The following is a 14,498-nucleotide window of genomic DNA, read 5'->3' as shown; positions in this document are numbered from 1 at the left end:
TGTCATGATATAATCTTTAATCCCTATACATATACTTCCCTCTGTAACATTGCACATCATCATCATCAGTTTTGGACAGAACAGACAGATGTATTTTGGTCAGGTCACAAGTTAAATTAATAAAAATAATAAATAATAGAAAAATCTTCTTCACACAATCACATAAAGTTCCACATATTGAATACAACAATGTAACAGGACGGTTCAACCATTGTATCTGTACAAATAGATGTTCACGGTTTTTTTCTCCACATAATTCACGTACTTTATGATATTACTGCACTTTTGGCCAACAAACGGTTACAGATGTAACCCCGGTTCTCCGAGTCTTTAAAGGTAATAGTGACGATGCTCCAAACCTGGGTCAAATAATATCGTATTTTTAGAGCATAATCTGTTTTATTTATCGCAGCAGGAAACTCAAATAGTGCTGCTTTTATTTATCCCTATTAATAGTATTTCTGCCAGGTGTTTCTTCTTTTTTTTTTTTACAGAATCAGCTTCAATGAGTTCCTATTTCTCTCACATTTAGGATGCTGCTGGCTAACAAACAAACTGCACATTTTTACTGCAGAGAGAAATGAAATCAGCTGACCTTCACAAACACTGTAAACAACAAGGTCAGAACCAGGTTTCTCTCAAAGAGCAGCTTTTGACTAAGCCCACGGAAAAGTAGTCCATGTCCACAGTAACGCAGATAAAGTCCAAATGTTTATGTTTGGAGATTTCCTATATGGCATCTTTACATTTTCCATCGTGAAAAATCGGAATAGAAACTTGTTCTAAGCTCTAAACTGCAGTTAAGTGCTAAGTAAGAGGGTTTGTGGCCTGAATTTCACTTTAAAGTTACTTCTTTAACTTATTTTCATACAAATGCATTCAGTTAACTTTTATTATTTCAATGATGTTATTCATTTGTAGCTCCTTTACTCAATGTTGTATAACTTTTAAACTCTTCCAAATTAGATTTTTGTTTTGAAAGGTGCTATGTAATTAAAGTTTATTATCATTATTACAATTATTATCATCCACCCTCTCGTTAAGATTGTGCGTTTCAGGGATCGACACCACTGTCGGAGTTACAATTTTTAAGACAGTCAGCAAATGAATCTGTATTTCCAGCCTCGACCGTTATCAGGAGTTAGGCGACGCTAATTCTGCAGTCGGTTGCAATTAAATCATTGCACAAGAAAGGGCCACAACACAACGATGTAAGTAAACAACGGCCGACCCAGGACTTCATTTCGACAAGTTAGAGGACGCCAATGAGATGCCCATGTGTTGCACACTGTGTCTGGATGCATAACGGGGCTTTCACACCACGTTTTGTGATCTGAAACGGACCGTTTTTAAAATGAGCCATAAGCACTAACGTATATAAAGCATGTCATGGTCGTTGAGTTTGCAAAGTAAAGGAATAGTTCATAATTTATCTGCATTATCGTGCACATGGTCAGACTTGATCAGAAGCTGCACGAAACTAACCAAGCCCTGCTCCCTTCAGTACAGTTTCAACACATTCACATGCATCCTCACCCTTTCACACAGCGCACCCACCCAATGTGCACCCCACACACACACACAAACACCCACAGAAACAGAAGCTCAACATACGCGGTGTCGACATTGTTTTTACACCCAGGAGTCGGGGGAGCCGGTGAACTTGTTCGCCCTGTTCGAAGGCGTCCGTGTGGTGGAGTAGAAGTCCACGTAGTTGGTGTTGGCTTTAAACTGGAGCGACTGGCTGGCGTAGCCGTCGGGGGAGGACGGGGTCAGGTGGACCGGTTCGTCCTCGTACTGCTCCTCCCCGTAGCCTTGTGGGGACGACAGGTACATTCTGTAGCTGTTGTAGTTCTTCCTGTCGGGTTCGTCGTAAAATGGCTCTGTGTGCTGGGACATGGATGAATTACAATGAGCCAAATGTCTGGTCACACCAGCATTAATAAAAGGTAAAATACTGCACAACACAATTAATGAATCTCAGCGCTCATAAGACCTGATTCAGCAGTACAACCAGTCTGCAGCACAGCTAGGCCTTTTCTGCCGTTAATGCTCAATATTTGAATGCAACAGTGCGGCTGAATTTTACAAATGCATTACCTGGGACCTTCTCAAATCCTCTCCCGACTGGGAAGAATATGTCCCAATGAAATACGGAGTTTTCTTCTCAGACCCTGAAGTGAAAAATTCAAAAAGCATGAGCCTACACACAGGTGACACAGTCATAATGTGGTGTTAATCTGCACGAACACCACGGACCTGTGTACTGCCGTTTGTGTAAACTGTTGTCTCCATAATACGTGTCGAGTTGCATAGATGACTGCGCTCTCTGATAGTTTGAACTGTGTCTTCTTATCCCGAGCATCGCCGGCGAGGACGTTGCACTACCACCTGAGGAAACAAAGACAATTGTTTTCTTTAGATGTACACTTTCCAGGAGTTTCCTGAGCGTTTGATGTTTGTGGAATCTTTTTGAGACCTCACCCACCTGACTGGATGACGGGGGACATCTGCAGCGGGCTGGTGGGCAGGGTCGGCTGTGAAAGGTAGCGGTCTCGCTCCAGAGTGGAGACGGGAGTCACGAAGTGAGTGTAGTTCCAGCCGTCCTGCACACACAAAGTTCACTTGGGTTTAGTCAGAATCATACGGATGCTTTCTCTGGTTCTCTGGGTGTTTGTGCAGGAACCGACCTGTTTGTAGAGGTTCCTCAGCTCTCTGTACTGCCACAGCGTGTTCAACACCTGAGCTGCTGCCTTCACAACCTTCATCTGGTACCTGCAACATCAACGACACAAGTTATTGTCACACAGTATGCTGCCAAACAACTACGCTTGTTTGTCATGATTACGCCAGCTCTGCTTGTTTATGCCATGCATCCTAATTTAATGTGTCTCTGACTTCTTCTATAACTTGTTTTGGAGCTGTATTTGTATACTTATGTGTGATAAAGTCAAAGCCAGTAGGAAGGCAAACTGTTTACATTTAAAAGAAAGTGTACATGTCATTATTTACTCATGTGCTATAATTAGGATCCTGATAAAGAGACTTTAAATGATGCCTTCTTTCAGAAGTGGATGCATTAATAATGTACGTGCCTTTTGTTTATTGTTCTTAGTTATGTATGCATGAATCAAATCCAACATGCTTTGCAAAGAGAACCCGTCTCTGCCGTGTCGTACCCTTTCCCTCGTCCTTTACTGATGTCCACCAGCTTCTCGATGCCTCCGCTGTCGGCCAAAGCTTTGGCGTTCTCCATGTTGCGGCTGGTGACCTCGTGCAGCGTGCAGCAGACCGACGCCACCGTTTCGTCCGACAGCACCGGAGGAGTGCCGCCGGGCAGCCGGTTCACCAGATCCCGCATGGCGTACTTTCCTGAACGAGGGGACACAGAATGTGGACTTCATTTAGACTGAAACATTCTCACTCTGGTGTAAAACTTATCATCCATCGTATTAAATTGATTCTTTTGTTGTTGGTTGTTTGTTTGCAGGCAGATTGGTGTTTTAATTGGTGTTATCTTCTACACAGGCAGGATGCTCCCAGTGAGTGTCTCCTCTTCCTCCTATTTAGGGTTTTAGAAGATGCTCTTAATAAAGAGCCTAAGGCAAAGTGTTGGCACGGACTGGTGTGGACTCTTTATTAAAGGCCCCGTCTCTCACTTCAAGTGGGTAACTCCAGATGTTTGCCATCGGCAGTTGGATTATTTCACCTTGAACACATCTGTTCTCCATTCGGGGGCGATGAGTTATCACACTTTCTACATCAGTCTGACGGACATGAATAGACTTTCTGTCTTTATGTTCTATTTTGAACAAGCCGTCTGATGTTTCTGTGTGAAGATTCACAGTTTGAGTTTCTGCACCTATCAGCTCCTTGTTGCGGCTGTCCAGCGCCATGTTGCGGAGGGCGGTGGCGACGGAGCAGACGACCCGGTCGTTGTCCATCCTCAGCAGCTCCACCAGGATGGGCAGACCTTTCTCTTTACGCACCGCTGCTCGGATGTAGGCAGAGAACTGGACACACACACACACACACACACACACACGTACAGTTTTATTGCTTGAATCAGCTAATTTTAAATATTGTGGTGTTGCTATCATAAAGAGGACTTCTACCTTCCAGTTTCCAGCAGAGAGGTTTTGCAGCGACCCGGCGGCGCCCTCAAGCGTGGCGGGGTTGGAGCTCTCGGCCAGCAGGTTGAGGTACGGCTTCACCACTATCGGGTGCCACAGCAGCTCCGCCCCCCTCAGAGACTGGGAGAAACCTGGCATCGGCCCGACGCCGTCCCACTGCACCAAGCACACAAATCAACATGCAGAATATGTTCGCGACTTTCCAATCAGACTAAAAACAATTCAAACACTCAAGGAGAGCAGATTCTTCCAGGACCTCCACACCTCTGAGGGAAACCCCCACCCTCTGTGTTCGTACCTTGTCGTCGGGCCAGCCGCCCCTCTTCCTGCCGCGCCTCCTCTTGCCCCAGCAGAGGTAGTCCAGCTCCTTGGCCTGGGAGGAGAAGCCCAGCAGGGTGTCCAGCTCCTGGTTGCCGAGCAGACGAGAGGAGGGCATCTCCACCTCCAGCCGGTACGAGAGGTTCCTCAGGGTGCAGACGCTGTTCTCCACGATCTGACACACAGAGAAGTCTAAATATCTTACAGAGCATGTAATCCAAGAGACATAAAGACAAATCACATGGTCTGACCATTATTCTGTGTGTGTGTGTGTGTTTGCAGCACCTTGCTGTCGTAGTCGGAGGTGTTGACGCAGGCTTTGAGGACGTGAAGCAGCGAGTCCACCAGGCCTTCACAGCAGCGCAGCTGACTCCTGGCCTCCTCCCCTGCTGAGCTCAGGTTCCTCACACACACACACAAGGAGCCACACATTAATTCAGACTGAAGTGCAGTGTGTGGAATCCCCCACAGGGTGGCTCAAAACCTGCCCGGATACAAGTAAAGGAGGGGGCCGATGCTCCAATAGGAGCCTTCAGCTGCCACTAATGGGAGAGCTGACATGAGGAGACTGCACAGCAGCACATAACTCCCACAATGCATTTCTATACCATCAATCTACAGCCCGAATGCAGAGTAATGCTGGAGAGACGTAGTCCCCCTGCAGCACAGAGTCCCTTAAAGATATTAGAGGGAATAAATAATCACCAGTTTGTGTACACTCGTGATCAAAGATGATTAATGAAGACATTAAAATTAATTTAGTTTGAGCGATTGGCTCCTGACACTAAAGAATGACGGCACACGTCCAGTCAGGCAGTTAGCAGCATGAGAAGTCCTCACTCAGCAGGTTTAACTCATTTCAAAGGTTCATTGTAATCTCTTGAAACAACAGTTGTACGTCGGTGTGCTCATTCAAATTAAATCACGTTTCAGGTGTGGAGACTCTTCACAAATACACCGAGGCAGCCTTCAGGTCACACGGGACCGAGAGAGTTATACCGTGTTTACAACATGTGAGCATTTATCCGACAACGAGATGGTTGTGTAGCTGCAGATTTGGTTGTTTGAGGTTGAAAAACAAAGAAACATTAGATTATTATAGCGAAGATTACGATCAAGATTACATTATCAAAGCGGGATCATTTTATCATCGTAGGAACAAACAAAACAATAAATCTATTACACACATTCAGCAGCGGGTGCGCTTGATTCGTTCCTCACCTCAGACAGCCGGTGGTGTTACGTAGCAGCAGGGAGGACTGGAACTTGACTTTGTGTTCGTCGCGGTGGGAGACGCTCCAGCCCGAGTGGGGGATGACCACCGTGTTGGTCAGCGTGGACAGGGCGTCACGGATGATGGTCATCTTCACCGCGTCGCACGAGGAGAGGTTCCACAGGACGCCTGTGGGTGCAGGGTGCCAATAAAGATTCGTTTTTTGAATTTGCCGTTTGGCATATTTCACACAGTAGTCTGGTGAATATTGAGAAACATCTTTTCTTTCCCGGTTACATCAGAGCAGGGACCTTCTGGCTCCTTGGCTAACATCAAGGCAAAGTGTTTTGCAGATATGTTTCTTAACATTAGGTAGTGTACTTATGGTAGATACATTTTAAGTGAAGAAGACAAAGACCAGCAGTGATTTGGGAACACTAAAGCACTGCTTTAATAGTCGAAAACCAGCCCTGAGCTGTAAAAATAGAAACTTTCCCAAAGCTTTATATCAAACTGAAGACTCTCCTCCGTGTCTTTCCCAAGAATGTGAGGTGTCTAACAGCTTCTCTCCTCCTGGTATTAAACAGTATGTGTGTGTGTGTGTGTGTGTGTGTGTGGGGCGGGGGCTGCAGAACTGTCAGCAGCATCCTGTTTCCAAAGCACATTATCTTAGCATCTGTCCCGAGGACTGTGCCGAGATCTGTTCTGTCAACACCGAGCTCTGAGTGTTTAAGCCGCTGCCGCTCTCACCTCCCACAGAACAGCCGATACACAGATTAATACACTGCCAGCCAGTCAGGCGGCGACACAGACCGACGCTCAGCCAGCGAGCCGGGTAGCCAACGGCCCTCACGAGCAGGCGGACGCCCACGCCAATCACAGCGGGATTTCAATGTTTTTGTCAATGTGGATGCTGCTTTCAACTGAATTTAGTCGACAGCTAGACGCTCCCGTTCTGTATCTGACCTGCTGGATTTTGGGTTATTATTTTAGGATTTAAAATAAAACCATGGTGGGAGGTTTGGTGAAGGTCACTTGTTGTTGTCTTTATCATTAACTACTGCTGTAACTTGCGTCCTAGAAGTGTATACTTTGATGCTAATAGATGCAGGCTGTCTCAGATGTGCAGCCTTTTAAAAACATTTTCTAATCTGAGTTATAACAATCTCCCAATAAAGGGTATTTCCTTGCCTCCATGGAAAAGAAGTGCAGAAGGGATGTAAACAATTAAAAATCATTTTAAAAACCTTCGTAAATGTTTGTCCTATGACACAGCACCTTTAGGTGAGAAACTGAATGGAAACATAACTTTTGTAACTCCACAGAGTTCCTGTAATTAAAGCCGTCGAGTCGTACCAGTGACCAGCTCCCGGACTTCGTTGTCGGTTGTTTTCCTGAGGAGGCGCAGCAGAGCCGGCACGCCGCCGCAGTTCCTCAGCGCCACCTTGTTGTTGTCGGTGGCCTTGCCGTACACCAGGTTCCTCAGGGCCCCACAGGCGCTCTTCTGAACCTCCGTCAGCTTGTGATCCAGCAGGTCCACCAGGTGCTGGATCCCTCCCAGGTGACAAACCTGCAGACCAGGGACCAATCAGAGCGATGGATTTAAAAATGACGGCTCGAGCTATTAAAGCATATTGATAATGCTTTTACAAAAATCTTTACAAGAAAGTAGGAATTCAATCAATGCAAATAACTTTTAAAAGAAAAACCCTGCACTCATTTCATGCAGCACTGATTCTCTGAAATATTTTGTCTGAAGCATCACTGTGGGATGTTCAAAACTTTCCCGTGTCATCTCGAAATAAACCCGTCCCAGGAGAGCAGCAGACGCTCCTCGTTCCTCTCCGATTCTGCGTTCAAACCGTCGCTGGAAACATTTGTCTCTGGCAAAAATGAGCAGGCGCGTTTCAAGGCCGCTCCAAAGGCTAATTAAAAGCTCATCACCAAACAAACCAAAACGGCACTAAAGTGGCTCTCGCTTGAAGCTCCGCCTTTGTGATGGAGTTATTTATTGCACGGGAAGCAGAGCACAGAGAAGAGCGAGCGGCGGCACATTTGGCACCGGCGTTACTTAAAGTTTCATTGGAGCAGATGGCGCTTTGGCTCAGACGTTGGCAGCAAAAACAAGTCAAATTTCAAACCCTGTAAGCTGAGAATAAACTCTTAGAGACGCGGATACAATAGGAGATGTCTGAGGCAAATAAACACTGAGGTCATGAAGGGAGTGGCAGCACCTTCCTCCACCCGAGGAGCGAGTCATGACCGTGACGTCGGTCTAGTTATTTTCACTCAGACGGCAGCCCAGCGCGTCCCGGTCTCCTTACCTCCACCTTCACCCTGTTGTCTCCGTAGCACAGGTGCTGCAGGTAGGCGGCGGCGTTGGCCTGGACGGAGGGGAAGTGATGCTGCAGCATGTGGATGACCTCCGGCAGCTCTGGGTCACGCCAAGCAAACTCCCTGAGGGGAAACGAAGAGCGGAGTTCATTCACAAGCAGCAAGAACAAAACACAGTCTAACATTAAACAAAGTTACTATTTAATTTAGGATATATTTAATCAATGAATAAGTAAAAACCCTGGTCTCCTGTGATATTTGCAGACATGACTGCATAAGATGATAATGCATTCATGCAAAAGATTGCTCATGCATACTGTATCTTTACACACGTCTGAATGTGTGTGTGTGTGCGAGCACCTGGGGTCCTTGTGGATGCTCTCGATGGACGGCGTGCGCGTGGCCACCCGGTCCGCCAGTCCAGAGTGCCGGTGGGAGAAAATGGGCTCGCCGGAGACCCTGTAGGAGTCGACGTACAGAGCTGCGGTGCTTAGCCCGTAGCTGCTTCTTTGGTACGGCAGCGTGCCGCATTGGCTTGTGGTCCGAGGGAGGGTCCCCATACCTGAGGGAAGGACGCGAGGAGACTTAACAAACAGAGCAGGGTTTGGACAAAAGGTTTGGTTTTTATCAAAAATACATCCACGGTCACAGAAAAGAGAAAATATTATCGTGTTACATAAGTGCTGAAAACAAGCATTTAAAGCAGCGGGCTGTCTCACAGGCCGAACTTGTTTCAATCTAAACGAAACTAAAATGGCTCCTTAGATGCTCCACTATGAAACTCCGCAGAGCTTTCAGCTTTAAATCATTCTGCAAAGGCTTCAATTAGGAAGCAGCAGAGTACATGAAAGGTTTCAGCCTAATTACGTTCTGACCTCGGGGAGCGATAACAACAACGGTTCCTGTGCCTGTAAACCCTGATTTCCTCCGCAGGTTTTTAGAGAAATAATCTTCCAAGCAGATGTGAAACTGAGTCCGGCTGCTCAACCCGGGGACCGGCGCACCCGAGGGGGACGCTGATGTGAAAAAATAGCTCATTTGAGCAATTTAATGAGCGTTATTTGGAATGAATTCTGTTTTTACAGTTCACATAAGACTGTTTATATGTTTAAAAAAGCTCTAATAAGCAGAATGATGTAGTTTAGAAGCGACCTGCTGCAGTACCTGTGGTAGTCCTGTAGAGGGAGCCCTGGGGGTCGTGGGTGGGGCTGTGGTACAGCGGGCTGTGGAAGGAGCGCTCATCGAAAACGGGCGTCATGTGGCAGTCCGGAGACAACGCCGCCCTCAGCTCTGGATCCATCTGCCCCGAGTGACCGGCGTACGAGCTGTGAAGCCCTGCAGGTGCACGAGTAAAAACATGGGCAAGTTCACTTTATTTAAAAAACTATTATCATTTGGAAGCTATTGATAACAATCTGGCTTTTCTGACATTTCGAGGAAGGCGCTTTCATCTTAATTAGTAGATTCTTTGTGGTTATTGTGCCAATATTGTTGCAATTATGTTCATTTAAATAACAAAACAAGGCTTTTTGCAAGAAAACCTCTTCAATTAACCATATTTCATATAGAAAAAAAGAGAATGAGGAGAAGAAGGAAAAGAAGAAGAGAAGTTTGAACTGTAAAATGTTTCTCTCCAGAATCCCTGCGTGCAAAATGAGCTGCGTAATATCTGAGAGCCAAATAAAGCCTCCGTCTGTCGTCATGCTCACACATAGCTCATATGTTCATCTCACACTAGTCATCTGTAGGTGAGGCCATGCAAATCAAAAGTGTCCCAAAACAGTGGATTTCATAACGCCGACTCATCCCGGGCTTATAAAACGCATAATAAAGCCTCGGAGTCTGCTGCAGGCGTCGACATCAGCAAGTCAAACAAGCAGCAGAGGGTTTCTCCATCCTCCAATCTGAGAGCAGATCAGTTCAAAGAGCGCTCCAATTATAACGAGGCTTTAGGGCACGGGGGGGGGGGGGGGGGGGGGCGGCTCGCTGGATCAGTCCAACAAGAAGAAGCACACAATTTGCACTTGGAGCTGAGGATGAAGGAGCCATTTGCTTCTGCAGCGCTCTTTCCATTAGACGGTCTTTAATCGCAAAGAACATTCCTGTGGAGGAAAATATGAAGGTGCACTTATTGTGACACAGCTTTGTTGAGTCTGGAACTCAGTTTATTTCTTTTTCTGAAGGGCCCCTCAGCAGCGAAGGACACCAGCAGAAACTGTGACCTCCAGGTTAGAGGATGCTTAAGCTACCAAAAGCTCGAGTGATTTTTAACTGGATGTTATTCACTATAAACTGTAAAGAAGTGGATATCTTTACAGTTGCATTGAGGTTGTTTTGGTCAAGTTTGCATTCTCGGAGTTGCAAAATTAAACCATTTACCACGACTTTTAACTAAATAGCAAATCGTAATTTTTGTCAAATCAGCTACTCTGCAGTCCCTCCACATATCATGAATATCATTGCACTATTACATCCATCTTTCACTGTAACGTTGCAATTTTTTTAACCAAGTCCACACAAAAAAAAAAGGATCATCTCGCAGCTTCCGTCTGGCTGCTCACCAGGTTTCACTACCTAAGCTACGAGTGCCACTGATCAGTAATAACCTAATCTCGTATATCCATCTATTGCTTATCTCGCTCGTGTAATCTGGGATTATGTTGGATCTGCGGGATAACTGGGAATAAGGATTTAGGAGACGTATTAGGCCACTTAGCAGCACTGCAGGATGGAAATCACCCAGCTGGAGAATCAGAGGCATTTTATTTAGTTCACTGACTCGGCCCTCCCACACACAATAAATCCATTTCCTTTCCAACACATGCACAAACACAACAGCACCACACAAAAGGTGCATATGCCGACGTCCACGCGCACGCTGGTGCACACGTGGACGAGCGTCCTATGAAAACGATGGCAGCAGAATAAAAGCCTTCCAGTGCCGTCAGCTGATAATCACAGGCTGATGCTCCACGAGGGCTTTGTGATAGAAACACCCCTATATGGGTCAGTGGGAGCGGCTTAGGGAAGTGACAGCGGGCAGGACGGAGGAATAAATCTGCGTTGCTGCTGCAGCATCAGCAGCACTTTTAACACCGTAAATCCTCCAACTGCTACACAGCAAAGTGTGTGGAGAAAGTTGTCAAAGGCCAGTTAATGAGAGAGGAGGAGCTGCGATAGATGTTTTATGTTTCTGATCTCATTTCGCAGAAGAAAGGTCTTTTTACAATGTTTAATGCATCTGGTTCAAAGCTAGTCTGGGTTTGAAACGTGCTCCTCAAACAGGCGTCTGAACACCAGACTTAATGAACAGCACAGAGATAATCTCAGCCATACTCAGCTCAGCTGTCGTAATCAGTCAGAGAAAGTCAATCAGCTTCTCATCATCATCATCATCATACTTATACTGTAAATGCATTATGCAGAGCAACTTCAGCATTCTCACTACTTTGTCAGAATAAACTGCTTGAAAAAAGCCTAAAAAACAACTCTAAATAATGAGTAAATGTGACAAACATTATTTCCATTACAATAAAAAACGTATTTATAGATCTTAAGAATAAACTAAAGTTGTAAATAAGCAAATAAATAAGTAATCTTGAACTTTTTTTGAGTATTATTAATTGAATCTGTTAATTGTTCCATTTGTTTGGTTAGATGTTATTCTAATGTGTGTAATGGTGATATTTCATTTCTGTTTTATTATTTATATCAATATATTAATAATTCATATTCTATATATTGTCATTTAGACCGAGCAACAACTACATTTATCATCGAGCTAAACATTTCCTGCTTCTTCCTTAAGAGGATTTGCTGCTTTTCTCCGTTTCCTCTCACTTTACGTTGAACATCTTCAGGTCTACCTGACAATTTATTGATTCATCAAATTATTAACTGACAGATTCATCAATAACAACAAAAGAACAGACTTCACAAACTCCCCATACCTGCATTGTCTGAAGCTGCATTGGAGTATTAAAGTAGAAGTTGTGGCGGTGAAGCGCTGCAGAGAGAGCTGAGCTCCCAGCAGCTCGTCAGCTGAACTCAACTCACCTGGAGTCTCAGGGTTCAGTCACAAAGAAACAAGAGCAGCTGCAGTAAATCAGGACCCGACTCTGCCTCCATTGCATACTGTTTATGACCAATAAATAAAATCTCCCGAAAACACAGCGTGACTTGTCAGGAAACATCTGCAACAGCTCGACTGACAAAAAGACGTATTTGACTCACGATTCTAAAAGTATTCAGACTAAGTGCACGACAAATTACAATTAATTTTACTGTCAAATAACCTGCCAATTATTATAAAGAAATATTCAATTTACTGTCAGAAACTACATCTATTTACACCTATTCTCTCTTCTCATAATTACAAGATATGTTCCTGTAATTATGAATTATTTTCTCATAATTAAGGTTGAAATGTAATTAGGAGGTCTTAACATAATTATGAGGACTTTCCTTGTAGGAATGAGGTCTTTGTAATTATGAGGTATTTTAGCGTAATTATCAGAAAGTCACAATATTACATGACATGTCCAAGTATTACAGGACTTTCATGCACATTAACCACCTTATCACATGTATACTGTACACTGTAGTATTATTATTGGGATCATATACATCTGATTTAGCTTCTGCATGCATTTATTCCAGATGAAGTAAAATGGTTTATGGTTCTAGAGGAAACTCATGTTGTCTAACTGGACTTCGATGAGCTGCTGCCTCCTCATCGACTGCTTCATATGAAGACCAATAGATACTAACGTGGTTTGTTCTCCCACACTTCACTTGCTCAGCGGTGCCTGAGAGAGAAACTCTAGACTAGAGGAAGCTCTGCACAACAAGCCACTGTGATCCACTGACGTGTGCTCATTTATACCGTAGATCTTTGTCTCGTTTCCCTTCAGACTGCAGCAGAACAATCACCCAACAAGATTAGTTCAAAACATCTACCTGGTAAAAGGGAAGTCCTCCTCCCCTTTAAAGATTACATTCCTTATTTTCATACTGGCATGCATCAAATGAAATGTTATCAAACACAGCAGCATTATCTGCCAGTGCTGAAAGATGATTTGACTAAAAACTGCATGAAACGAGCTTCCTAAGCCTGGTTAGAGATAAAATCCTCTGCCGAGCTTGCACTTCGCCTGAAAGTTATTTTGTTCAACAAGCAGCTTTATTTAAAGATTCTCACTGCTGCACAGAGATACAGGAAACTCTGCAGAGCAAGTTTTGTGTGCTACAATATTAAATCCGTCAACTTTCCCTGGACAAAGGAGAGGTTATTAAATCAACAGGAGAGATGGTGTTGAGGCTGTGGAGTGTGGCTTTTCTTTACAAGGGGACACACATTCAAACCGTCTTCGACTGCAGCAGCCAAACTCTGCAGTAAATCGGATTTCTGGAGATTTTCCGGCCCAGATTACGACCTGGTTGGGTTTGAGCGACCCCTCCGGAGCACAAAGTGACCTCTCTAACTGCACTGGTATAAAAGATGGAGCGCTGAAGAGAGGGCAATAAGAACGACCGCACCTCTCACGAGATATGCATTCATTAGTCCTTTATGTCCGTGAGTAATATAATATCAAACCACCATTAAAAAACACAGTCTAGGACAAAGGATGTAGATATTAATGCACATGTATGTATGTATGTTTTAGCACTAGTAGTAAATAACGTGCACGTGGATGTCGGACTGACCTATGAGGCTGTCGGGTCGGGGCAGTGCGCTCCTCTGGTACAGCCCGTATGGATCCGCTCCGTAGGCCAGCGGCTGGCTCTGCCTGGGCAGCGTGGAGCCGTAGTGCTGCGGCACCGCCGTCATGCCCGCACGCAGCGGTGACCCCGTCAAACACCTCCCCTCCACCAGAGACAGGGTGGAGCCCAGACGCCCACCAAGACCTCCTCCTCCTCCGAGTACCAGGCCACCCTGCGTGCCGTCAGTCGGGGAGTTTGGCGAAGGGCAGGAGGGCGGCATGGAGGTGCCGGGGAACACGGCGGCTAGAGGTTTGGGCTCCGACAGGATGGGGGAATCGTAGTTGCTGCCCTGGGATGTTCGCAGGGAGATCCGGGAGGGCGAGACGGTGCCACCGCCGGGAGACTGGCTCCTGGAGGGGAGGGAGGCCATCCTCCGCAACACCCTGCCTGACACCTGAGAGGAAGATGGGAGAACAATTATACAAACTATATCGTGTGACAAGGAGGCATCTGTTTCTATATCTTTGAGTAAATACCATTAAATTATACATAAGTGCATTTAATGCTTTGAGGCCTGCTGTTATGTGCAGTATGCATAATAGAAAATCAATGTTAAAAGGAATCTAAAGGAACAATTTAAGAGGTATTATTTACTGCAGCATATATAATCATCTAGAATAATAAGAAGGAAGTCATTGATAAAAAGTGCTTTTTAGGAGTTCTTATACTTATTTTGCACCAGAAAAGATATAAAGAGCTGTTCTTTGCATCCTGCATATTCATGTTTTGTGGTCGTG

At 45.2% G+C, this 14,498-nt stretch overlaps 1 protein-coding gene across 1 annotated transcript; it reads right to left on the bottom strand.

Annotated features, from left to right (window-relative positions):
• Positions 1-3: 3 nt before the first annotated feature.
• LOC142952977 (plakophilin-4-like) lies at positions 4-14,148 on the bottom strand. The gene is made up of 16 exons (XM_076095023.1): positions 13,705-14,148; positions 9,163-9,333; positions 8,359-8,560; positions 7,989-8,121; positions 7,021-7,234; positions 5,673-5,853; positions 4,737-4,854; positions 4,432-4,626; positions 4,116-4,289; positions 3,863-4,013; positions 3,180-3,372; positions 2,691-2,775; positions 2,489-2,606; positions 2,260-2,391; positions 2,101-2,174; positions 4-1,890 (listed from the first exon to the last, which is right to left on the bottom strand). Exons 1-16 carry the CDS (start codon positions 14,129-14,131, stop codon positions 1,633-1,635), a joined length of 2,826 nt encoding a protein of 941 aa, XP_075951138.1. The 5' UTR covers positions 14,132-14,148; the 3' UTR covers positions 4-1,632.
• Between the last annotated feature and the right edge of the window lie 350 nt (positions 14,149-14,498).

The sequence above is a fragment of the Anarhichas minor genome, unplaced genomic scaffold (genome assembly GCF_050575085.1).
Source record: "Anarhichas minor isolate MPS153535 unplaced genomic scaffold, ASM5057508v1 ptg000018l, whole genome shotgun sequence".
NCBI lineage: Eukaryota > Metazoa > Chordata > Actinopteri > Perciformes > Anarhichadidae > Anarhichas > Anarhichas minor.
The sequence above is the reverse complement of the archived record's forward strand: the minus strand, read 5'-3'. Positions and strand labels throughout refer to the sequence as shown.